The sequence below is a fragment of the Abramis brama genome (genome assembly GCF_963993115.1).
Source record: "Abramis brama genome assembly, chromosome: 9".
Classification (NCBI taxonomy): Eukaryota; Metazoa; Chordata; class Actinopteri; order Cypriniformes; family Leuciscidae; genus Abramis; species Abramis brama.
In genome coordinates, this window is record NC_139971.1 from 28,646,588 (window position 1) to 28,672,521 (window position 25,934).

The 25,934-nt window shown below is 36.9% G+C and overlaps 1 protein-coding gene across 2 annotated transcripts in view; it reads left to right on the forward strand.

Moving 5' to 3' along the window:
• sema3ab (sema domain, immunoglobulin domain (Ig), short basic domain, secreted, (semaphorin) 3Ab) overlaps positions 1 to 17,082 on the forward strand; it is a 40,533-nt gene extending 23,451 nt beyond the window's left edge. For both annotated transcript variants that reach the window (XM_084124374.1, XM_084124373.1), the window contains 14 exons: positions 218 to 337; positions 589 to 682; positions 2,444 to 2,563; positions 3,804 to 3,946; positions 7,110 to 7,224; positions 7,323 to 7,392; positions 7,546 to 7,690; positions 7,794 to 8,013; positions 8,107 to 8,198; positions 8,412 to 8,453; positions 9,250 to 9,407; positions 11,124 to 11,191; positions 13,868 to 14,013; positions 15,874 to 17,082. In XM_084124374.1, coding sequence (XP_083980500.1) covers positions 218 to 337; positions 589 to 682; positions 2,444 to 2,563; positions 3,804 to 3,946; positions 7,110 to 7,224; positions 7,323 to 7,392; positions 7,546 to 7,690; positions 7,794 to 8,013; positions 8,107 to 8,198; positions 8,412 to 8,453; positions 9,250 to 9,407; positions 11,124 to 11,191; positions 13,868 to 14,013; positions 15,874 to 16,344 — 2,004 coding nt within the window. In that variant the 3' untranslated portion in view covers positions 16,345 to 17,082. The remainder of the gene's footprint in view (positions 1 to 217; positions 338 to 588; positions 683 to 2,443; positions 2,564 to 3,803; positions 3,947 to 7,109; positions 7,225 to 7,322; positions 7,393 to 7,545; positions 7,691 to 7,793; positions 8,014 to 8,106; positions 8,199 to 8,411; positions 8,454 to 9,249; positions 9,408 to 11,123; positions 11,192 to 13,867; positions 14,014 to 15,873) is intronic.
• Positions 17,083 to 25,934: the final 8,852 nt, after the last annotated feature.

The following is a 25,934-nucleotide window of genomic DNA, read 5'->3' on the forward strand; positions in this document are numbered from 1 at the left end:
ACACAGATGGGATGTGTTTATTTATCTGAGAACGCAGTGACGACTGTGAATCAGGAAATGCTGGTGCACCACTGATTTAGTTTGCTTTTCTCTCTGTCAAGTTCAAGACCGTTGTTTGGGAAGTTTCTGTTGGTAAAATATTGGCTATATCAATATAAATGCTGTTTCCTGATCATTAAACACAATGTCGATGTTGACTCTTTCTCTCTCTCTACAGAAGGAGTGCTCTAACTTCATAAAGGTTCTGCAGCCGTTTAACCAGACGCACTTGTATGTGTGTGGAACAGGATCCTTCCATCCCGTCTGTGCTTATGTGGAAGTGGGCAAACGCCCGGAGGTAAACTCATCACATCAGTTAATCTTTCACAGTTTATCGGCTGTTCTATTCGGTCACGTTGTTATGTGACTTTTGATTATTTAGCAGTCACGGATAAGACCATAAAATGAATCATAAAATTTCTCCTCCCTGTTAGCGAATCACTGAGCAGCCTTTCAAGAAGTGTTTAACAATGAAATGTGAGCGAAATTTGATGAATGTTTCATTGTGGATTTGCGTAAAAGATTGATTGTGTGCTTGTTTCTATCCAGGACAACATCTTTCGGCTAGGGTCGTCAAACTTTGAGAATGGCCGTGGAAAGAGTCCCTATGACCCCAAACTGCTGACTGCTTCCATGCTGATCGGTGAGTGTGTGAGGCAATTTGATTTTCTGCTTAATATTATTCAATTTAGTGTAATCCTGTATTAAATGTATGGTAATTTGACGCAACATTGAAGTCACATTTGCAACCAAAATTTAATTTGAAGGGTCTTAAAAGGGTTGGTGATGTATTTTATTCAAACTATAAATTGGAATGATACGTTCTTCACTTTTAACATAGGTGGTGTAAATGGTCAAATGACCCCATTGCCCCTCTGAAAGATGTTTGTGTCAGATCCATAAAATGAAGCAAGTAATAGGTTACTATGTAAATATATCAATGGTAAAATTAAAGACCAGTAGAACTGAAAACACTGAAACACTGATACTGGTATCTGACTGATACTATATTTGTTTACTCTGGACTTATTTCATCATTTTGTGTTCATTTGTATAATTTCTAAGAATAATAGTAATCATAATATAAATTCTTATAAAGTATATATAAAGTGAATATTACTATAATTACAACATTTTTTAACAATATATATTTAAAAAAATATTTTGACATAAATTATTTTTCCTACTTTACTTCATGTTACTTTACTTTAGTGAGGTCCAAGTACGAATCCACATTGAGAAAATCTGGGTTTCAAAATTTTATTTAAATCAAGCGTAGCGTCAGTTCTGGCAGGTCACGTTAGTCAAGCTCACATCAGCTGACCCTCAGCTGATCCACGTCTACCTATAGGAATATGACGCCTATCACTGTATACAGTACATATATAAGCTCCTTCAGTATTATCAGCAGCTATCACGTTTCTCAGGAGCTAAATACCCTCCTCCATCCCCAGCTCCATCCCCAGCATCCCGCATTCTCGAATCATGTTGTACTTTAAAATCTTGAATTTATGATATCTGCAATACATTCATGTTGGTTCTGTTCTGTTTACCCTAAGGGGGGTTATTGCTTCTCTCCCTGCTCTTATCCATGCTAGGCTGCATGGATGCGCAGGGAGTTCTTGCCTAGAACAGAACCATACCGCCAATCCAAACTGTATGCTAATTGTCAGTCGTATTTGACGATAGTGGTCCTGACAGAAATCTGGAAATAAGCAGAAAGTTCCATGACTTTGAAAAATATTTAAACAATAATAATACCTATAATTTCTGAAATTCGTGTATAATTTTCATCTCAACCTGTAATAAGAGAGAGTCAGAACATGTTTCTCTTCTCAATAGCAGTTCTGTTATGCTTCATTGAGTTGGTTTATTTAGCTCTCTGAGAAATTAATTTAACTATAAACAGAACATAAAGAAGATTTGGTTAGTTACTGTAGCGACAATGAATAAACATTCATTATGTGTGTGTGTGTGTGTGTGTTTGGTGCGTGGCAGTACATAATCCAGAGTGTGTTTTGCTTTGGTTCATGTGTTCTGAATTGAAACTCAACACCCTCTCTCTTCAAGATGACCAGTGCAGACTGTTCCTCTGGTTTAGTGCTCTACCTACAGAGCGTTATACTGTTAAATCTCTCGACTCAGATTAAAGGTCACTTATGACACACACACACACACACACACAGTCCCATTCTCTCACGCCATCCCTGAGCGTGAAATTGCCTGTGCGTGTCGACTGTCACACCTCTTTGAATCCTCACCTGAGCCGTTATTAAAGTTTACAAAACCCAGATTGAACTAGATCCTCCCGCTCCCGTCTCCTGATATTTTTTTCTTGCCGTCCACTTTGAACTCACATTAACCCTCCTGAATATGAGTTTTAATTGGCGTTTTTGATCATCAGATGGGGAACTGTATGCTGGGACATCAGCAGACTTCATGGGCCGGGACTTTGCCATTTTCCGAACTTTAGGCAAGCACCATCCAATCAGAACGGAGCAGCACGACTCCAGATGGCTCAATGGTGAGACATGCAAAAAACACATTTACACACAGCACTCATGACATTTTATATATTTAAAATGAATGCAAACAAATACATGTACTTGATATACATGCACTACCGTTAAATAGATTATTTTATATTTTTGATTCCAATGCTCACCAAGGCTGCATTTATTTGAAAAATACAGGAAAAAGCAGTAATATTGTGAAATATTACAATTTAAACTTTTTTTTTAACTGTATTTTAAACAGCATTTTTATAAGTGTTTTATGGTCGGATTGAAAACAAAAAAGTGTGACAGTCTCAGAGTAAAAAAAAAAAAAAAAAAAAAAAAAAAAAAATCAGCAAAAAGTTACTTTATATCTCTATATCTCTATAATATGACTTATTATTTTATATCACAGTGTGATTTTATTTCTTATTTTTTACTTAATTTCATTACAAATTGCTGTTTTATTTGTACTCTGAGGTCAAATCCAAATTCCATAAAATTAAATTAAACATAACTTTAAAGGAATGGTTAACCCCCAATATACAGGGCATTTATAAAATTTTATCACAACATCTTGATAAAAATAATATTTTATGGTCATGTTTTGCATGAACTACCCACACAAATGTGCAGTTTTAATCTCTATCTGAAAAAAAAGAATAATGTCATGACCTCACAGCTTGTGTGCTAACGTGTATGTGTGTTTGTGCAAATCTGATGGAATTAGGATTATATACCAAACAGCGTCATTCATTTCCTCATACTTCTTTTTTTTTTTTTAAACTGAATTAGAGTAAATTAATGCCTTTGCCTCCAGTGAACATGTTTTGCGTCATAGTAGCGCGCGTGTGTGTGTGTGTGTGTGTGTGTGCTGTAGATGTGGTGAGCTGACTGTCTATGTCACTGTGAGTTAGTGCCACAGTGCTGGTGATGTGAGCTTACAGTATGTGATGTGGCTGTTGGTTCTCTGTGAATAAAGCAATAACCCTGAAAAACAGGCTGTGAAAAGCTGGGGCCCACAACACTGTAAATAGAGCCTACAGACGTTTAACATCTCACACACACACACACACACACACACACACACACACACACACACACACACAGAGTCAGATTCATTCAACTATACAGTATAAACAATAACATTTAAATTGCAATGTGAATAATCTCTTGTTCATTGGTCTGTACTAGTTTTGGATAAATTACTTTTGCTGTATTATGTATTTTTATACTTTAGTGTTAATGCGTTGTTTGTTGACCATCCAGATCCTAGATTTGTCAGCGTGTATCTCATCCCAGAGAGTGACAACCCTGAAGATGACAAGATCTATCTGTTCTTCAGAGAGAACGCCATTGATGGGGAGCAAATTAGCAAAGCCACACACGCCAGAATCGGACAGCTGTGCAAGGTACACAGACTCTTCAAAACAATATGTTGTCTGCCTCATTTTGTGGTACGAAGCTACATCAGCTCAAAAAAGGAAGTTATTTCAAACACTCGACTGATGTTATGAAGAGAGTTTGGAGTAAAAACATGTTATTAAAGGGATAGTTCACCCCAAAATGAAAATTCTGTCATCATTTACTCAACCTCAATTTGTCCCAAACCTGAATTCATTTCTTTGTTCTGCTGTAGTTTAAAGGAAGATATTTGGAAGAATGTTTGTAACCAAGCAGATCTCGCCCCCCGTTAACGATCATAGTAGGAAAAAAAATACTATGGTAGTCAATGGGGGTGAGATCTGCTTCCTTGTATATCTTAGAAGACTGGAATTATCAGTTCTGTTTCAACTTTGCCCCAGATCCAAAGTTCTATCAAAGTCCTAGGCTCATTGGAAAAACACCTCTACCTACATTTTCGCAAAAATACATAAGCCTACAATTCACTGAAGTTTCCAGCTGAAATGAACTACAGTATATGGCAGTAAACCACCAAATACTTTTATTCCTTTTCACACAAATTATGATTACAGGGGCAGATTATCTATCAATAAAGACTTATGTTCGTGCGGTTCCATACGCAATACTACTGTATATTATGACCTCAAAACACTTGCTCTTTATGCTTTATGCTTATATGCTCTTGCGATGCGGAGTCCCATAAAACAGGAGTCATGGCAATAGAGATCAGAGACTTTCACTGTAAAAGCAAGATAAAATGGCATGCTTTGCTTCAAAGCATGGTTGCTTCATGCAAATGTGTTTTGTTTTTTTTTTGCCTCACATTTGGTTTAGTTTAGTGACCTTATTTTCAAACCTGATAGAGAATTAACCCTTCAGTGCCACTCACTGGACATTTCATTTAAGAACTGCTGATACGTACAACAACTAACGTAATAAAACGTTGCCATATTTGCGTTCATTTGATAAAGCCTAACTTGCTTTAAGCACCACTCACTAAGCACTTTGAAAATATTACGCAAAGTTATGTCATTTAGCAAAAATGTCACCGCAGGCATTTGTTTTTTTCAGTGCCCCTGGGTTGCCCAGATGTTTTTTCTAAAATAAAAATAGACACAAATAATAGCAAACAGTATGAGTATAGAGAATGAATGCGGCTAGCATAGCATTGGTGGATTTGAGCACAAGAGAATAATGTAAGAAACAGAAGACTGCTTCCTTTTAATTTCATTATCTAGGAAAGATGATTAAAATATTAACAGGATCTCCTATTTGATTTGTCTTTGCTGTGATAATGCATACACACAAACCTTTTCTCCATTCCTCTTCTTCTCATAGTGTCGAGACAGGTAGCAGGATGGCCAGAGCCAGTGTTTTTGCATTAGGCTTCAACTCTGCTGTTTTGCGGCCTTGCTTTTTACCCCCCACCGTGAAACTTAAGAGATGCCTAAAATGTCACAGGAGCCGTCAGGCAAGAAAACAAAGACTCCTCTGTGGAGAAAATGTGAGACTTTGGCAGACTCGCTCAGCTCAAGTGCGAGTCTACCGCTTGAAGCGGTAGAAAGGTGTTCTCAATTACAGCTCGCTCGGTATTCCGGTATGACTGGAATCCTCCCTTCACCGTCGCAGACAATTGTCTCATTATGCAGAGTGTATGTTTAGTTAATGCAATGCATTTTCCAGCCCTGCTAATTAGAGCTGATCAGTCCAAAGCAAGGGAGACTGTTTATATTGCTCATGTGTTTCAAATGCCGACTGCCAGGTTTTTGGTGTAAAAGGTGTGTGTAAATGCACATGCACACACCTCGTTGGTTTAAATGCATTTCTTTTTAAATCAAGCTGCCAAAATGACTTGTTTTGTTCTTGCCCCTCTTTATTATGTAACAGAAGTTAATACATTAGCGCAAGGCTGGCTGTTTATTTTTTATCATGTGAATGTCTCAGTAGAATGCTGTAATCAACACTTTCCACAATTAGTTCATCTCAGCAGCTGTAATGGTAAAAATGTTGTAAAAGTTTTGAAAATTGTAAAAAAAATAGAGACACAGGGGCTTTTATTTCTAAATGATGACAGTTTTTGATGTAAAAATCTTGCATTATGAAATGAAATTCATGAACACTTTAATCACATTTTAATAGAAATTGAGATATTTTGCTGATGTTTTAGTCGTGTTGATAGTTGCCCCTGCTAAGGAAATTTTATGGCCATTTTTGTTTGTGCTCCTGAAATGAATGAAAGGTTACACTTTATTTTGGTAGTCCACTTTAGACATTCTACTAACTATAACTATAAGTAATTTTGCAATTACTTGTCAACTACCAGTCATTAGATTAGTAGTAGACGGTCTACAACAACATGTCAACTAGCTTTAATTAATTTGCAACTACATCAACTAACTCTCTTTAGAGTAGACGGTTGGGGAGCATTAAAATAAAGTGTTAGCAGATATTAAGCAGACAGTCTACTAATACTCTGTTGACTGGTAGTTGACATGTAATTGCTAAGTTACTTATAGTTAGTAGAATGTCTAAAGGTGACTAAGAAATTGGATAGATGTTAATTTGAAAAATCTACACTATTCTATAAATCTTTAAGACTTTTTAAATGTTTAAATGCAGTTGTCAAGTCAAAATTCACTTATGTATTATATGCATTTCTTTGAATTTCCTAATTTGACTTCCTTATAGACCTTATGTAGCCCCGCCCCTTTTCAGCGCTGCGCTCGTTGTCCTTTGACTTCCGGTCTGTATTTTCACAGCGATTTTGCGTGTTTATTAATGAACGGCTCGTTTTAAAATCTTCCCGGTCGACTGACATTTGTTTAGTCATCTGCTTTAAACATTACAGTCTTCATGATAACTTTAGTTAACTTTACATTAAGTAAATCCACTTCAAAAGCTGATTTCTCCTGGACAGCAATGCCATAGAAATATACAGAGCGACCACAAAACGGAAGTTAAAAGACAATATTCTAAAGATGGCGGCGCCCTCGTTTCTCTGGTGCATAAGGTCTATATTTAAATCTCAAAACTAGTTCAAGCATCCCTACCTATAGCATCATGACCTTAAGTTTTGCATGGACAAGCAACACTCACATTTTACTCAGAAAATGTAAAAAACAAAACATGAAATATGTTTGATACAAGTTGGTTTTAATTTGTTTTTGACAGAACGACTTTGGGGGCCACAGGAGTTTGGTGAACAAATGGACCACCTTCCTGAAGGCCCGTTTAATCTGTTCCGTTCCTGGCCTGAACGGCATCGACACACACTTTGATGAACTACGTAAGTTACCCTTCATCCTTTGCTCTTCGGCCCTACTTCGACGTATTTAGTTGACCACTCACAGTTCCCTCACTGATATTGTATTTGATCGTTTCCAGAGGATGTTTTTCTCATGAGCTCCAAGGATCCGAAAAACCCTATTATCTATGCTGTATTTACAACATCCAGGTATTAAAACATCCAATTTGCACCAAATTCCCATTTCCCACCAAGCCTGTTTGCTTATTCTGTCTTTTTATATTCAAAGCTTGATAATTGTGTCTTAAGTCCCTAAAGGTGAACCTGTGAAAAACTCATAATTACTGTTTCTCGGGTTTACAGTAACATCTTTAAGGGCTCAGCGGTATGCATGTACAGTATGGCAGATATCAGGAGGGTGTTTCTGGGCCCGTATGCCCACCGAGATGGACCCAACTACCAATGGGTACCATTTTTGGGTAGAGTGCCGTACCCAAGACCTGGCACGGTAAGACGGCTAATCGGTGCAGATACCTTTGTACAATTTACTTTTCAAATGAAAGTGAATTGTCTGTTTTGATTTTAACTCACGTTCTCCTGGATGCTGACAGTGCCCCAGCAAAACGTTTGATGGTTTTGAATCAACAAAGGACTTTCCTGACGACGTTATCACATTTGCCAGAAGCCATCCGGCCATGTACAACCCAGTGTTCCCCATCAATAACCGTCCAATCATAATCAAAACTGATGTTGACTACCAGTTCACTCAGATAGTGGTGGACAGGGTCGAGGCGGAGGACGGCCAGTATGATGTCATGTTTATCGGCACTGGTGTGTAGTTTTTTAAATAATATGATTTATATGTTTTTTTCAGCATGTGCTTTATGTAAAACACAAGTTAATCATGTTATTTTTCTACCATAGACATGGGCACAGTTCTTAAGGTGGTTTCCATCCCTAGAGGAACATGGCATGACCTTGAGGAAGTCCTGTTGGAAGAGATGACTGTGTTCAGAGTGGGTTTATAGTCTTTTATACAGATTTATTTCTAATAGGTTTAATATTAGTATTGATTTTCTTAGAAAAAAACGCTGTAGCGTTTCCCCACCAAAACACTCTAAAGGCACTATTTATAGACTTCAATTTTCCCCTTGTTCATACTGAGAAATATTTTGTAATAATTTGGTGATAAACAATATGAAGTACTTAAAAAAAACATATTTTTACAGGAACCAACAGCCATTACTGCCATGGAACTCTCCACAAAGCAGGTTTGTATTGTTAGAACTTCAATCAACTCATCCCTTAATGCAATAAAGGTGGTGAAAGCAGCTCTTTATAAGTGGCGGCATTGAACATGATTCTATTAGGCAAGACTGAGCAACATAATTGGTTTGATAGGTGAAGTGCAGGGAACAGAGTGAATCTAAAATAGCCTAAACAGGCCTAATAATTTATAGTACACAGGTGCGGATGGATGGATGGATGGATGGATGGATGGATGGATGGATGGATGGATGGATGGATGGATTGATTGAACAAAATGGGTGATAGATCATGATTTATGCATGAAAACCATTTACTCGCATATTAAGACCCACTAGGTCAGGTGACCTCCAGAGAGCAGAACTATAGCTTTGCATGTTGTTTTATCATGTACCAAAAAAACCCAACACAGCTTTCAGTCTTAGGCTGGGTCACATATACACACGTTGCTTGGCTTCAATCAACAACATTACGCAGAACGGGGTCTGCTGTCACAGTCACTCACAGAACACGGCAACATGAGGTATTGCCATTAGAGGCCACACATACACACACTGTCACTCACACCAGCTGTTTTTTTACACTCAGGACTGCAGTGTGAGCTCTCCTTTAGATGGTGTGAATAATCAAACAGACACTGAGAGGTTATCTTAAGCGATACATTATTAAAAACCTGCGTACAAGCCCAGAGAAAGTTCCCGTATCCTCAGTGAATCCTCAGCTATCACACCAGCACAGACCATAAAAACGTTGCCGTCATTGTTTCAGGGATGTCTCAATCGCTCTGCTCTATCTTTACAGCAACAACTCTATCTTGGATCCACCATTGGGGTTTCTCAGATGCCTCTGCATCGCTGTGATGTGTACGGGAAGGCCTGCGCCGAGTGCTGTCTGGCACGTGATCCTTACTGTGCCTGGGACGGCTCTCAATGTTCCCGATACTTCCCAACTGCTAAGAGGTACAGTGACGAACACAGAAACACTACAAAGTTGACCTAAGTTGAAAAGTGAAAAGAAGTTTTGTGCTGTTGTTTTTTTACAATGAGCATCTGAATTCCTTTCAGATTGCTAATATACTTTATACCAAAAGCTACTGTTTTTTGTCTCAATTAAGTTTTTTTAGTTAACATTTAGTTTAAATTAGGTTTTAGTTATGACATGCTATGTTTAGGCTGCATCTAAAAGCACAACATGGTACACAGCACTGCAAACTTAAAGGAGTATTTGACAGTGTTATTTTAGTAATATTTATTTACTATTTTAGTATTTATTAATATTTTGAATTAGGTTTTTGTTTGGGGTTTTAGTTTTCATTTTTATTTTATTTTAGGTTTTAATAGTTTTATGTGATTTTTGTCTTTTTCAATAGTGTGTTTTTTATATTTAGCTTAACAAAACATTTCTAATTTCTAACATTTAATTTCTAAACATTTCTATTTATTCTCTTTTAATTTTAAGTTTTTCATCTATTTGTATTAATTTATTAAATGAATTCATTTAAAATGAATTTTTAAATGAATTACAATTAAATAAATTAGAGACAACCATTTTTTAAAACAGTTTTAGTTAACAATAACACGTAGTTGACACAAAAATTAACATCGGAATGAAAATTCTGTCATCATTTACTCAGCCTCATATCATTACAAACCTATATGATTGTCTTCCATGGAACAGAAAAGGTTTTTTTTAGTAATGTCTGAGCTGCATAGTCTATATATATTGAAAATAAAATATCTTGACTAGGCACTGGCACAAAAAAGTTGTCTATATGACTTCTGCACTACATTCCAAGTCTTCTTAAGCCATATAATAGGTTTGTGAAAGGAACAAACCAATATTATAGAAGTTTCTCAGCAAATACTGACTTGAATTTCTGTATTTCACAAAGCTATTGTATGTCTTAGCATGCGCACTATATTTGCGATTCTTGCTGTATTTTTAATATAGAACTTTAACAGCAGAATTATTTTATTAATATTTATATACAATTTTATTTATTTTTCTTTTTTTCCATTTTTTGGGTAAACTTAACCTCAATTGTACCAGTATATTCTCCCAATTAACCAAATATAGAACATTAGGAGTTTTGAAAGCACTTTTCACAATACATATCACTTCATATTTGACTTCTTGAACTTTTTTGAGGTGTCCATCAAAGCCTCATTGGACTTCCCAGCTGTCCATTGTAGAAACTCATCTCCTTTGGGCCGTCAAAAGCAAGCACACCCCCTACTTAATATTTTATCTTCAATTTCCAAAACAAGAACAATACGGGTCTCACATTTACGGTCCATGTCATGTTGCAGTAGCAAGTAATATGTTTGTGGACGAGGTTCTCTGAGAGGTTCTTTGTGCATTACTGGTGCTGAAAATGCCACATATTGCCAGCATTACCGAGTTGCCTCAAAGGTACATTCAGTACAAGACGTCTCAGCACATATATTGCATGATACCTCTTTTCATAAGGTTAAAGACTAAACAGCACAGAGCTAAAACAGGTTCCATTTCAGACACACTTATGCTCATGTAGAGCTGTGTTTGATTTACTTTGAGCATAACAAAGTGAGAGCTTTTCTGCGAGACAGATGTGTGTGGGAGTGGATATGTGAGTTTCAGTGCGCTCACACTCACCTGGCCTCTCTAATTCTCTGCTGTGTGATGTATGCTTGCAGGAGAACGAGGCGTCAGGATATCAGGAACGGAGACCCTCTGACTCAGTGTTCAGATCTGCAACACCACGGTAAATACCAGCAAATATCAGATCGTGTTTATAATGTGTCCAACAACACACTGTTACTGTAGGTTAACAATCACAAATCTAAACCTATACAATCTAGAACTTTATTCTAGATCTTTACTTGATAACTAGATTTATATACAGTGCCGTTCAAAATTTGGGATTTGTAAGATGTACTGTAATAATAATAACTATTATTTACAAAGAATGCATTAAAAGGGACAGTAAATACATTTATACTGTTACTAAAGGTATCTTTTTCAAACAAATCTATCTATCTATCTATCTATCTATCTATCTATCTATCTATCTATCTATCTATCTATCTATCTATCTATCTATCACAAATATATTAAGCAGCATGACTGTTTTCAACATTTATAACAATAATAAGACTTTTTTCTTGAACAACAATTCATATTAGCATATAATAATGATTTCTGAAGGATCATGTGACACTGAAGACTGGAGTAATGATGATGAAAATTCAGCTTTGCCATCAGGAGTAAATTACATTTTAAATATATTCAAATTAGAAAAACGTTTTTTTTTATTATTTTAATAATATTTACCAATATTAAATTAACTGTTATTTTTAACAAGGTTATGTTATATTTCACATTATAAAGTGGTTAGTTCCAGTCCTTGATTCTGATTGGTCAATAGGTGTGACAGCTTCACCCAACAGTTCTATCTATCACTACACAACACCACTCTTAGCAACGTTAACATATGTTTGTTCTCATTGAAATTGTTCATTGAAGCTTATATATATAAAGTATTGTGAGAGATTGAGTAAGCGAGTGTACCTGCATTTACAGTAGATATAGCACTTTCCTTCAGGTTATTCCTATATTCGTAATAAAAAATCAGTTTGAATGTCTGCTATGATATATTGTACTTTTAACAGTTAAGGGGTTTTCCCGTGCCCTAGTCATTTGAGTATTTCTTCTCTGTATTCACAAGTGTCAGTCCTTTCAATATAAAGGTCTTCTCTACTGACAGACTCACTCATAAAGACAGTCTTTGCCGCCATCTAATGGTGAAATAATGTAACTTCTGTTGCTGTTCACTGTCAGGGACTATTTATTTCCAGCGGATTGAAGGCTTTTAGTGATTTTACTTCATAGCATACAGTACAGCCTCTCGTACCTTATTGCTTACATATTATTGTTTTTACAGTACTTTATAACAAGCCTTGGTAAGCAGCATAAGAGTCTTCTTTCAAACACATAAAAAAATCGCATAGACCCCAAACTCTTGTGTAGGCTACTAGCTAGTCATTTAGCAAATGATTTAATACAAAGTGCCAAAACACCTATAACAGGGACAATTCACTTGCTCAAGGTCACAATGTAGATGGCTCATGTCTCACTTCATATGGGGCTCAAACCAACAACCTTCTGTTTGCCAGTAATGCATGACATTTCCCCAACATCATTTGCTGATTTTGGAATAGCATTTATATCAAACAATATCCCTAATTATAAGAAAATCTGATTGGTTGATAGGTATTGTTGGTCCAGGACAAACAAGGATGTTGATCCAAAAACATAGCCTTAATACTTAACTTTATGTTAAGCATGATAACATGCGAGCTAGAAGGCAGTCAGGGCACATTAATTAACAGGGCGTCATACTTTTAAAATAAAACTCAGGATGTGCGGGGGTAACGAAAATTTAGAAAAAGGCAGAGGAGATAATTGTAACTGTGCATAACAGTGTTTTAATAAAAGCCCTGCATATGTGCCGTGCATTCCAGGTTTGTGTTTAATTAAAGCTTTTGAAATGAAACGAGGCCTAAAAAGTCAATACCACTACGTTAATGACACATGTCTAACTGCTGAGAAACGTTTCACAGCTGTTGCAAAAATACAGGCTTTAGAACATGCACTTATGCACATCCACGCAGATATACGATATAGCGTTCAAAAGTTTGGGGTCTGTATGATTTCTGATTTTCTTTTGTAAACCTTAATGTAAATATCTTTACTGTCACTTTTTAACAACTCGCTCTTGTTGAATAAAGGTATTCGTTTCTTTTTAAAATAAAATAAAAAAATCTTACAGAGCCCAAACTTTTGAATGGTAGACCACACACAGATTTCCTGTGTCGGAGTTCTGGTCTAACACACCTCATTACAGTGACACCACTAACCCACAGCACTGCACTCTGACATTTCATAGTCCAAACTTAAAATAATGGTAGAAGAAAATTAAAGGCAGAGGAATAGATGCCACTTAACACAACAAGTGTCTCTCTCTCTCTCTCTCTCTCTCTCTCTCTCTCTCTCTCTCTCTCTCTCTCTCTCTCTCTCTCTCTCTCTCTCTCTCTCTCTCTCTCTCTCTCTCTCTCTCTCTCTCTCTCTCTCTCTCTCTCTCTCTCTCTCTCTCTCTCTCTCTCTCTCTCTCTCTCTCTCTCTCTCTCTCTCTCTCTCTCTCTCTCTCTCTCTCTCTCTCTCTCTCTCTCTCTCTCTCTCTCTCGCGGGCGCTTGGACTCCAAACGCACTGAGAGATATAACGCTGTGATACAGACATGCTGGGTGTGATTTTGTAGTGTGATATAGCATATGGTCTGAACTATCAGTTTGTATTCTCACTGCAGGATGTCCTGTCTCAGAATCAATATTTCTCACTTCTTTCTGTGGTTCTGTGTTGTTTCCTCATCTATCTGAGCAGATGAGGCAGATGGCGAGAGAGATTTGCTGGATAGGGTGGTATATGGGGTTGAGAACAGCAGCTCTTTTCTGGAGTGCAGTCCTAAATCCCAGCGAGCCCTTATTTATTGGCAGTTTCAGAGACACGGAGAGGACCACAAACAAGAGGTATGTTCCGTCGTGTAAACGGTTGAGTCCACAAGTAAAAGCCAAAGTATGAGACCACAAGGAAAAACGCTTCTATTTTCTATTAACGTTATATATTTTCAGCATAACAATTTAAGTAAAAAGTTGAACAAAATTTTTTCCCGGGAACTAAGTAACTTTTTTACCTTAACCGAACAGCTTAGGAGTCATTGGAATAGTTATATGACTTTTTTCGGGTTGAATGGTGGTCGTCTCACACCCCCCAAGCGCCTGTGAGCCGAAAAACCACCCTTGCAACTTTGGGCCGGTGTGGTGAAGTATCCGATCACTCTGAAGTGATGGGTCCGGGCTGAGGACCCAATTAGTATGCCAGTAGTATGCCTGATCTAAATCTGTTCTCGCGATACGGTAAGGCAGTATCAGTGCAGTAATATCAGGTAAAGCTCATAGCACGATCATCGGATAACGTTAGCTGTATGCTATGCTACTATCTAAGCTAACTAAAAAACACACTAACAACGAGAAATGTTTAATTTCACAATCTATAGCTTCAGTTAAATACTAGTATATGAAACGTATAATTTAAAATACATTAAATACATTAATGACTCGTTATAACGTAGTACGTTTTGTATGATTTGTAACCAGGCACTAAAGCGATTACCCATAAAACGTGCTTTGAACCAATCGGATTGCTTGGGTCCTCAGCCCGGACCCATCACTTCAGAGTGACCGGATACTTCACCACACCGGCGTGTCGCCGGCCTCAGCGTCAGGAAGTATCGCGTGATATCAGGTCTTGCGATGTAACGAATTGCTTTACGGCAAAACAAATCTGCTAAAATTCTGTCATTATTGCGCTCCCTCACGCTGTTCGAACCCGAATGAAGAAGACGTTTTAAAGAATGTCCCATCTGCTTTGATGTCGTTGATCTATAGCCTCTGGTATCTGAGAGTCGCCAATGAGTTTTTCGACAGTGTTGTCAAATATCTATTCCGAAGCTGTGGGGGGAGCTCTATAGAGAAACCTGCGAGCAAAAAGCGAGAATACAGCGAAGAAATTCCCGAAACTGCATAGCCCTGCTTTAAATGAGAGCAACACAAGCCCGATGGTCATGATCTCCAGCATGATTTGATAATGATAAAAATAGCATCATGTGCTTTACTGGGAGCAAGAACATCTGACCTTGTGGAAGAGTTCACATGCTTAATGTTACAGATGTGCTGGTTTGATTCATGGTTGGTTATTTATATATTTATTTACCAACCAAGATATTTGACCAGTATTATGCCAAACATATATATTACCAACAAAAACATATGACCAATGTCATATGACAAATTTGTATGTCTGAACAAAAAAAATCACACTAAATCTGACATTTTCAATTTCCAACATGGACGTCCAGACATAAGTTTGAGTTTTGCAATGTTAAATAACAGGTCATAATTCATGCAAGCTTCAATCAATCTTACTCAAAATTCCTCAAAATTGTGGAAAAAGTATAAAAAATATTATATATACGTATATAAAATATTTGTTTATACTTTTATAATATAAATAAACATAAAAGTGTAATATATATATATATATATATATATATATATATATATATATATATATATATATATATATATATACACACACACAGTACATATATAAAATACTTTTTATACTTTTTTATTCTTTTAACTTTTATAATTTTATTTTTAACACATAAAAACAATCATATTAGACTAGAAAATTGAATCACTTTGGTTTATGGGGTGAATGCAGCCAACAATGCTAAAACTGTTATTGTCAATAATGTATACAGTACTCAGCATGTGATTTGATCCATCTGTCTGTGTGTGTGTTTTAAAAAAACTTTTTTTTTTTAGATCAAGTCCGATGAGCGGGTGTTGGGCACAGAACAGGGTCTGTTGATCCGAACCCTCCATCAGAAGGATTCGGGTGTGTATTACTGCCACGCTGTCGAGCACGGCTTCATCCAGACCCTCCTCCGCCTCACCCTCAACGTCATTCCCTCAGAACACCTGGACGATCTCCTGCACCGAGACGCGCCGGACAGCAACGATCCGGCCAAGGGCAAGATGTGGTACCGCGACTTCCTCTCCCTCATCAACCCGCCGAGCCCGAACAGCGTCGACCAGCTCTGCGAACAGGTTTGGAAGAGAGAACGGAAACAGCGCAGGCAGAAAGCTAATCTGATGCACGGCAGCCAATCGCACTCGAGCCAGCTCCTCCACTCCAGCCAATCACACGCCAGTAAGTGGAAGCTGCTACAGGAAAACAAGAAAGGACGCAACCGCAGGACCCACGAGATGCAGCGGGTACCCCGCAGTGTGTGACCTGGACGCCAAATAAAAAGGATGCGGAAATCCAACAGACTTCTACTGTTCCACAGACATAACGCTGAGACTGAAGACAGGAAGGGCGGAATTCCACTTCCTGTATTGTGTGTGCGAGAGAGATTTACTTGTGAACCAGAGCACATCTTCATTCACGCCTACAGTACGTATTGAGACTCAAACCCTGAGAGGATGTAATGTGATGCTAACAGATACTGAACTACCTGTAAATATGACAAAAATATACTGTGAGACAGGTTTCAGTCTGTATAAAAAACCTGTTTCATTTTATGAGGGACAAAGCATGGGTGCTGAAAGACCCCTGTTTAACCTCCATTTAGCTGAAGCACAATCCCAGTGCATTCTGGGTAATGAACTTGTCAGTAATATTATGTGTATAGAGTGTGTTGACCTTAACATATACTGTATATCTTTGTATCAGAAATGTAGGCCCTTCTGTTTATGTACATGTACATATCCATTAATTAAGGTATTGCTTCGTTATGGTTTATTCTTCTTTCCCCCCCTTTTTCTATCTTCCTCCTCGCATTTTCTATTTTCATCTGCTGTAAAAGCAGTGCCTCAGCAAATCCATTAATGGGGCGGTGTTGTTCCTCTGAATAAGCTCTTCCTGACAAGAAAAACAACAAAAATCTTTTCTGCTATTTTTTTAGATTAATATTTAATTTTGTACTGTGCCAGAGTATATCTAAAATATTACATAATAGTTTTATTTTATTATTTGTTGTCCTCATTGTAAACCACTGCATTGTTAGGGTACACAAACCCTCTTCACTAACCTTTTCTCCTTAGTTATTTGTTGACTTGATTTTATCTGTTCACATTCACGTTTATATAAAACCATTGTGGTTGAGTATGTGAAATATGGTGGCATTTATCATATACTGCCATTATGATCATTTTTGTCATGTTTGTCGCACATATTTTGGGACTATTGGTTTTCACTACATTTAGACAAACACAAATAATTTACGAAAGACCAATCCACACTACCGCTATGGAGAGTATGTAGGATGTGTTTTCAGCTGAAGAATAATTCTTTTGATTGCATAACTGTATTATTATTTTTTATTGATGGCCTTTGTAACCGCTAAAGAAATACAGGTTTAGATTTAAATTTTTAAAATCCATTCTTTTTATGTGACACTCAAGCCCATATTTGAAGTCAACATGGTCACTATGTCCGCGACCCATTTTGCTACTATAACGTGACATTTCTGAACGAAACGGCATATTTTTTTATGAATTTTATTCCCAGGGAATTAATTGAATAATGAAAAGTAGGTGTTCCCTACTATATATAATACATATATACTGTAGTCCATAAGATATTCCAAGAAAAAATAAAACATTTGTTTTTGTAAACTCTCATCAAAACTTGACATTTATTCATGTGACAAAAGCATAAGACTGGACCAATGTATGGCATAATTTTTTCAATCCGCCTCACTTTAGGATTGAAATAAAATTTTTGTAATGTTGTTCAAATAAGTCTCTAAAAAATAATATTTTAATTTAAGTATGAATTGCATATTGTGTATGTATCTATGCATGTATATGTATATTATTAAAACATTATTTATTAGACTTTATTTTAGACATATCTAAATAAATAAATAAATAAATATATATATATATATATATATATATATATATATATATATATATATATATATATATATATATATATATATATATATATATAATATGTGTGTGTGCATGCCTTAGAGATGCATTTTGATGAGAGATAACAAAAACTAATTTTATTTTCTTTGGAACAATTTATGGACTGATTAAGATTAAGTAGATCGGAAGTAAATAGTTGATTTTGATTTTATGTTGACTTTAAATATGAAAGAGCAAGGGAGGACAAATGTACAACTGTTATATAATATACTGCGTCTGTCCCTCAGCTGAGGAAAGGACAGCTGTGTTCCTAAAACTGCTGAGATCAGAGACAGAACACAGCATGGGACAAGGCTCCTGGACTCCTTGAGAAGTCCTACTTTCACATCTCACTGAATTAGTTTTAGCAAGACGTTTTCGTTGAGGCCATGCGCACAGCACACGTGTATCTGAATGTAGCTGTGAACTTATAGACTATGAAAAAATGGTCCAAAATATATGCCACTGTGTACAAACTGCATGTGAATTTACAGCACCACTCACTTCTATACTCGTTTACAGTAGCTGTTCTTGTTAATGAGTGATTTGTCTGGCGTTGGATTCCAGGTGGTGCTTAAACATATTCTGCTATTCATGACAGATGGTGTTATCTACAGGCATAACTTCTGCCTGATAAACTCTCTCCCGTTGTAGCTAAATATATAACCAACAGGAAACCGCTGTAAACTAAAGGATTTCAAATGCAAAACTTAAAAGTATGAACTCGATTGGTCAGCTCTGTTTGGATGGACCTTGGGCAGAAAAGGACACCGGCCTTGCTTAGACTTTCGCAGGGACTTTTTTGAACTGGAAATGGGGGACAAAGACATGAAAATGCTGCTGTAAATTATTCATTTCTGGCATGCATTCTGCTGTTGAAATAAATGTCTCTTCTAAAGAACCTGTTTTAGAGGGGTGGACAGCTGGATGAGTTTGTGTTTCTGATTGCCTTGGCAGTGCTGTTATGTTCTAGGTCCTCTGACCGCTGCACCTGGGCCCAGGGAATATTTCTCACTGTCTTATGTTATTTGTCTTTCCTCATGCTGGAGTTCAGTGGGTTCGCAACCATCAAACTTGGAATACTGCTGAGAAAAGCAAAATTCTCAGGGTGAAATAACTGACACACTAACTGACACATGATAATCCATATCTATCTATCTATCTATCTATCTATCTATCTATCTATCTATCTATCTATCTATCTATCTATCTATCTATCTATCTATCTATCTATCTATCTATCTATCTATCTATCTATCTATCTATCTATATCTATCTAAATAAGATGTGTATAATACAAGTAAAATACATACATGCATACATGTTCGTGTTAAGTCTAGGAGAGAATTAATAATTAGCCTACTTTTGTTTGTTTGAACCTACATTGGAAAGTAAAAGTAAGATGCGGAAAGCTTATTAGTAAATGACCAATCAGTATATTTAAATGTAATGACCATAAAAAAGCGGTCGAAAAACAACTAAATGGGGGCAGGATTAAATGCGTATCCTTCCGTATTAATAACCAATCATCATCAGAAAAAAAATTTTCTTAGGCTACCAATCATCTTTAATTACCCTGCATGTTCATGGCGCGCGCACGCACGCTACAGGAGCACAGAGGAAAGATTGTTGCTCAAATATCGATGATAACCAAAGTGTTGGATGAACACGTGAAAAATTGAATGACATGTTCTTTGTCATAACGATCGGAGTGAGGATGGTGGTTGTCTACACAGATAAGTAGAAGTTAGATGGAATGGGGCCCTCCATTCTGAATGTTTGTGTAAAACTTGCAATAGGCTTCGTTGGCTATTAGGCTATGTTGACGTTGGGTTTTTGATCGGAAGTATTATAAGGTGTCATTAATTATCAAAACTCATCTAGTTTGTGGGAGCGTATTAGCAAAAATATATTTAAACCAGTGTGCAAATTATTCAATGATTTCAGGAAGGTATTAGGCTATCTATTTAAAAACTGAAACGTATTGCCTACATAATTGATTATATGTCGATAGAATGATGCATTAAGGCTTTGGGCTTTACATTAATTTATTATTTAGTTTTATTTTACGTGGATTAAATAAATATTTCTACAGTCAGACCTTCATAGACCACCACTAAGCAGCAGTATAGGCCTGCTAGTGGTGGTCTATGACGGTCTGACTGTAGAAATATACTGAAAGGCTATAAGGACGACAACTACTAGGCCTAAGATTTAGGCCTGTGGTAAACGACGTTGCCACACCAGTTTTTGGTGTGGTAATTTTAAAAACAATTAGTTTTATTATTTAATGTTGATCTTTCGGAAGCCACATCCCATCCATTACCACAACAGCACATTAATAGGTTTGCCTAAGATCCGCATTGACACTGGTCCTGTTTTAAATCAAGTGGGAATGCTGCAAACTGGATTTCTAAAGGCACAACCACTCATCTATCTGAAACTCTCACTGAACAAAATGATGCTTTTGCCTGCTAAAGTTAACGTTAGATATGAATGTGTAAGATCCGCTTTGACACTCAGTTTGAAAACGTGTGAATACAGCAAATATGATTTCCAAAATCACATTTATACTCGCCTGAATGTAATTCTCATTGTTCAAAGGATGTTTAAACCAGACTGTGTGGCAGGTTGCAAGTTAACATTTTCTCAACTTGACAGTAGCCTAAAAGGAATACCACATTTGCAAAGACTTGCATTTTTCCCTTCCTTAAGAATAAATCTAGTATAGACCATAAGATCTAAAACATATTCTGGAACACAGGCATTTCTAACTATGCTATCTCTATTGTAAACAATCAATGCATCATTTATGAAATTTATGAAATGAGTCAATTTGGGAAGACTCTTTGCCAGTAAGCAAGTAAACCAGATCAGAACACCTTTGTAACCTCAAAGAAACACCCTGCTCTGTATCTGGTTTTTGCATAGGCATTGGCCAAGCACCACTCACATTTTCCCCAGAAAAATGTAAAGCATAGTTTTTAGTTACTTTAAATAAAACGACATGTCTGCCATCTAGTGGTAGATTTTGTCACTGCATTTTCATGGTTTTTATAATCCAGAGCTTTCCAGGGAGTTGATTTACGACAAGGCCATCACTTCTAAATGAATCTATAAACACTTTTATAGCATTCTGTAAATCCTGCTATACCCAGCTCAGCAGTAACAAATGTGAGGAACAGATTTATATTTGTCGGTGAGATAAAAAAAAAAGAAAAAAAAGTGAAGGGGTTATCGAGACTGACAGTCTAGTATTCAAAGACATTGGGTCTATTGTTTTTGCTTATGAACTTTTTGAACTCCCTCACACTCAAAGGTGACGGCTGGTCATGTATAGTGTCTTGAGGTCAGAGGTCATCCCGATTGCCCCACAGACTGCTCTGTGGACACAGATGTGTGTCGTAAATGTCCATATCTATGAACGAGTGCATTAGCGGTTGTGTGATGAATGAACTGGGCAGGATTCCATGGTGCAGACCATTGACACTGAGAATAAAAACCCAGAGCTCAGTTATTTGAAGTTTTCACCTTTGGGAGTGCTTTAAACCAAATGAGCCTGTGTGTCCCATGATTTGTTGAGCCATGTGTTTTGCATGCACTGCAAAATGTCTGTGTGACACTTAATCCAGAAGGCCAAACAGAGCTTTGGACAAATGTGGATTACTATAGATTGTATAACATAAGGGCAGGCCCTAGTTTGTTTACTTGTAGTCAACTACTTGTAGAGTCATTTGTGTTCTACGCTACAAATAAAAACAAAACAAACTATTAAAACACAATCTTATCAATTTGTTTAGCTTTATTAAGCTCAGAAAAACAGGATGCCATAATTTTTACCAGCTGGGTGCCCTCTGTGTTGTCTTGTAAAAAATTTTGCCTGAAGAATGTGTCTCAGTGTCAGGATTGTTTACACTGTTTTATCAAAGAGCGTGAAAGCCTTCATGTGAGACAGCACTGAGCTTATTAGTATGGTTCAGAGACAGCAGCATACTTTAATGGAAAATTCCTCCAATGTCTTTCTAACACATGCTATAGGTCTACACTGTATTATTTACTCTGAATCTGATAGATGAATAATTATAGATATGTTTAATATATACGGACATTTAGGCTATCCATTCAGTCGTGTCCGATTCTCCATGCTGTCCTGCCAAGCACTGCTTCTTTCAACTCTCTAACATTCATATTGGTGTCTGTTTTGAATGTGTCATTGCTGTCCCCTTCTTCTGTATGTCCCCTCTTCCATGAACTGATTCAATTTCTTCGTCATTGATTTTAAACTTCACTTCTCCATTAGCAGCTGTCTTCATGATCTTTGTTTTTTTTACGTTAAGGGAACATAAGGTTTGTATGATCATCCACATATCTCAAATTGTTGATGGTTCTTTCCCTGATCCTCACTCCAATATCGGACGAGTTCAGGTCTAAATTTCTCATAATCACTTCAGCATAAAGGTTGTAGTCGATAAAACGCATACAGATTTTTCTGGTATTTGCGGGTCTTTTCAATGATAATATGATCTGATATTGGCCCTATTATCTCTAGTACATAGGTTATGTGCGTGTGTGTGAAAACTTATTTCAAATTTATGATTGTCGATGTTATTTGATTCTCTGCTGCCCTCTGGAGGGATTCTTAAATTTTATGATTACACTTTTAAATGTAGTCAAGCTGTACAAAGAATTTGTTCATTTTAAAGGTCACATTCTAACTCATAAAGTTGCATTAGCTTTAGCTTACTGTATTTAAGGTAATATTTAGTGTGACTACTATTTTCAGTAATTAATGCAGTTAATATAAAATGTGTGTAATTTTTAAGAATGCACTGTTTATTGGTACCATATCGGTTGATATGAGACATTTTGTTTTTAAATTTATTGACGGTATAGTTGGATTTCTAAAAATAGGGGAAAACAATTCTTGCTGCAGACGATTACATTTTCAAATGGATTTTAAGTGTTTTTTTCCCTCTCATGTAGGTATACTGTGCAAGTCTCAGCAAGGATGATGATTATGAGTGTATGACTGTATTAGGTGATGAATGTGAATTGTATGTTTGTGTATACTGATTATGTGTGAATGCCATGTGTATTGAAACACATTAAAACAAAATTTCCCCATGGGGGCAACAATTAAAAACTAAGAAGAGGATATATAAGGGTTATATGTTTAAAGCCACACCGTGTAACTTTTCAACCTTCATAATATATTTCCAAGACCCTTGTGATGGTACATCGACTTACAATAGGTTGAATGACACGTCTGCCATAGCCTGACGGGGTCTGTATCGCTTTTACTGGCACTATGTAACTTCGGGGTTCGGGTAGTAACCAGAGCACAAAAAGAACTACAAAATTCGACTGCTTTACGGCATACGTCACTTCCCCCACCACTTCCTCAAATTCGGACGTGAGCGTTTATATACTGTCTATGGACGTGAGATGCCAACCAGCGTTTGTTTTCAGCTTTCGTGCGTATGTTTTTGTCATGGGGGCTGTTGTGTTTAGACCTGACCACTTCATGCGTTTTCTCAGATCGGATAGCTATCCAATCGTGAAAAAAAACAGGTGTAAATGCCCTCCGAAACGCATTCAAGACGCTCAAACCACTTCAGGAGGAGGTCTGAGACACATTCCAGACGAAACTGAACAAGTGTAAATGCATCTGGTTGTTTAAACCACATATGTAAATTGTACTCCTCCCAAAAATTCTAAAAAATAAATAATAAAAAAAACGTGTGAGAGCGTGTTATAGGCTATATGTTATTGCCAGATATGACGACGCGCTGGAACACGCATCACCGCAGATGAGAAGCTGAGCATCAATTCATCAAGCCAACGTGCAAACTATCGCAAATCAAAGTGAAAGTAAGTCGCAGAAGCTTAACACACAATCATCATCTTCATTAAAAGTAAACAAACAAAATGATCTAATTGTGCATGCTATTTCCACTGTTTTTACATTTAGATTACCTTTGATGTCATGTTCACTTAAAGTTCATTTTAATATATAATTTATGCTGGTGTTTTATAAAAAGACCCCCCCCCCCCAAACCTCCTTGAATGTAGTAAAATCTTTATAGCCCAATAGTTTGCTTTATCATTTTTGTGTGTTTGTGCGTGTGCGTTTGTGTGTTTATTAGCCTCTAAGCTCCAAATTAAGTCTAAAACATGCAAACACATACCTATGTATAGTGATTTATTTTAGAATTAGATCACAGGTCAGAGATCAAGCTCTCTTGCTCTCGTCTTATAACACATGTGGAGATGTTCAATGAGGCAGATAGACTGGCGTTGATCATAGCCAGTAGAGGGGAACCAGGACCACGGTAAAACACCAGACACTGTTTGAGTGCATGTCTGTTTAACGGCAATGTGAACCAGAGGTGGGTGACAGGAGCTAGACACCTGCAAAAACTGAAGAAAAAATAAAAACACATTCTTGCTCGAATACTCTTTAAAGTATTATTGTCCTTATTGGTGGCAATAAAATGCACAAAAAACAAAACAACAAAAACTCTTACTTTTATTCAGCCAGGACACATTAAATTGATCAAAATGAACAGTAATAGCATTCACGATGTTACAAATGATTTCAATTTCAAATAAATGCTTTCTTTTGAACTTTCTATTCATCAAAGAAAAACAAATACCTTGGTTTTCACAAAATATTTAGTAGCACAACTGTTTTCAACATAGATTATAATAATAAGAAATGTTTCTTGAGCAGCAAATCAGCATATTAGAAGGATTTATGAAAGATCATGTGACACTGAAGACTGATGTAGACTGAGTAATGATGCTGAAAATTCAGCATTACCATCATAGAAATAATTTAATTTTAAAAATGGAAAGTTCTTTTAAATTGAAATAATATTTCACAACATTACTGTTTTTACCGTATAAATGGAGCCTTGGTGAACATAAGAGACTTTCAAAAACATTAAAAAAAAATCTTACTGACCCCATACAATAACAATAGTCACTTTCTTTAACTTTTACTGAAAATGACGATGCGTTACAGACCCCACAACAAAATCAAACAAATCCCACAATCCTCTCCGATGACTAGCGGATCAAGTAACATATTCCCCTTCAGGGTTGTTGTAAGCATTTGTAAGTGTGTAATAATGAAATGTTATTTTAGCATAATGCTTCATTTTACATTCCACTCAGCTCTTTCCATTCGCCCGTGTTTAAACTGGCATGTATCTATAGAGACGGTGAAACACACCCAGGTGAGACTATTTGTTTTGAATTTGTATTGGCTTGTCTCCTGTTTCGCTCTGTGTGGATGAGCATTATTCTGTCACGGTTTCTGCGTTTGGCAGGCTGAGGGCGAGTACCAAACCCTCAGTGCTGCATCAAAGCGGACCTGTGTATTTGTACAGCATCAATTACACTCACCTTCAATATTTCAGTCCACAAAACACTATACATGCAGTCCACAGTTTCCTGCTGTGGTGGTTGGCTCGGTGTTCTGTGTGACAAATTCATGGTCGTAATCCTCAACAGAAAATGGTGTTAGCATGATGGAGGAGGTTTTAGATTGTTTGGTGTGTGTGCTCATGAGAGAGAGGGGGAAGATAATGTTTGCTTTGGCATTAGGACTTATTAAGTGTTTGTTTATTCAGTGAGTCAGTTTACCAACGCGTCTCTCTGCAGCTCTGGAGGCAGAGCGGCCTGCAGTGTGTTTGTTTAGCAGCGCACTGCCATCACCATGCCACATCAGGTTTTGCTAACTTTCATTTCACCACCACCCGTTGCGTTACGTTTTATCGTGCGTCTCTCTAAACTTTCAGTGTGCTGCACTGCTCTAGTTGACTTCTGCACCTTCCCCCCCGAAAATATCACGTTAATTTTGAAAACGTAATTCCTTTTGTGGATCCTCTTGGTCATTC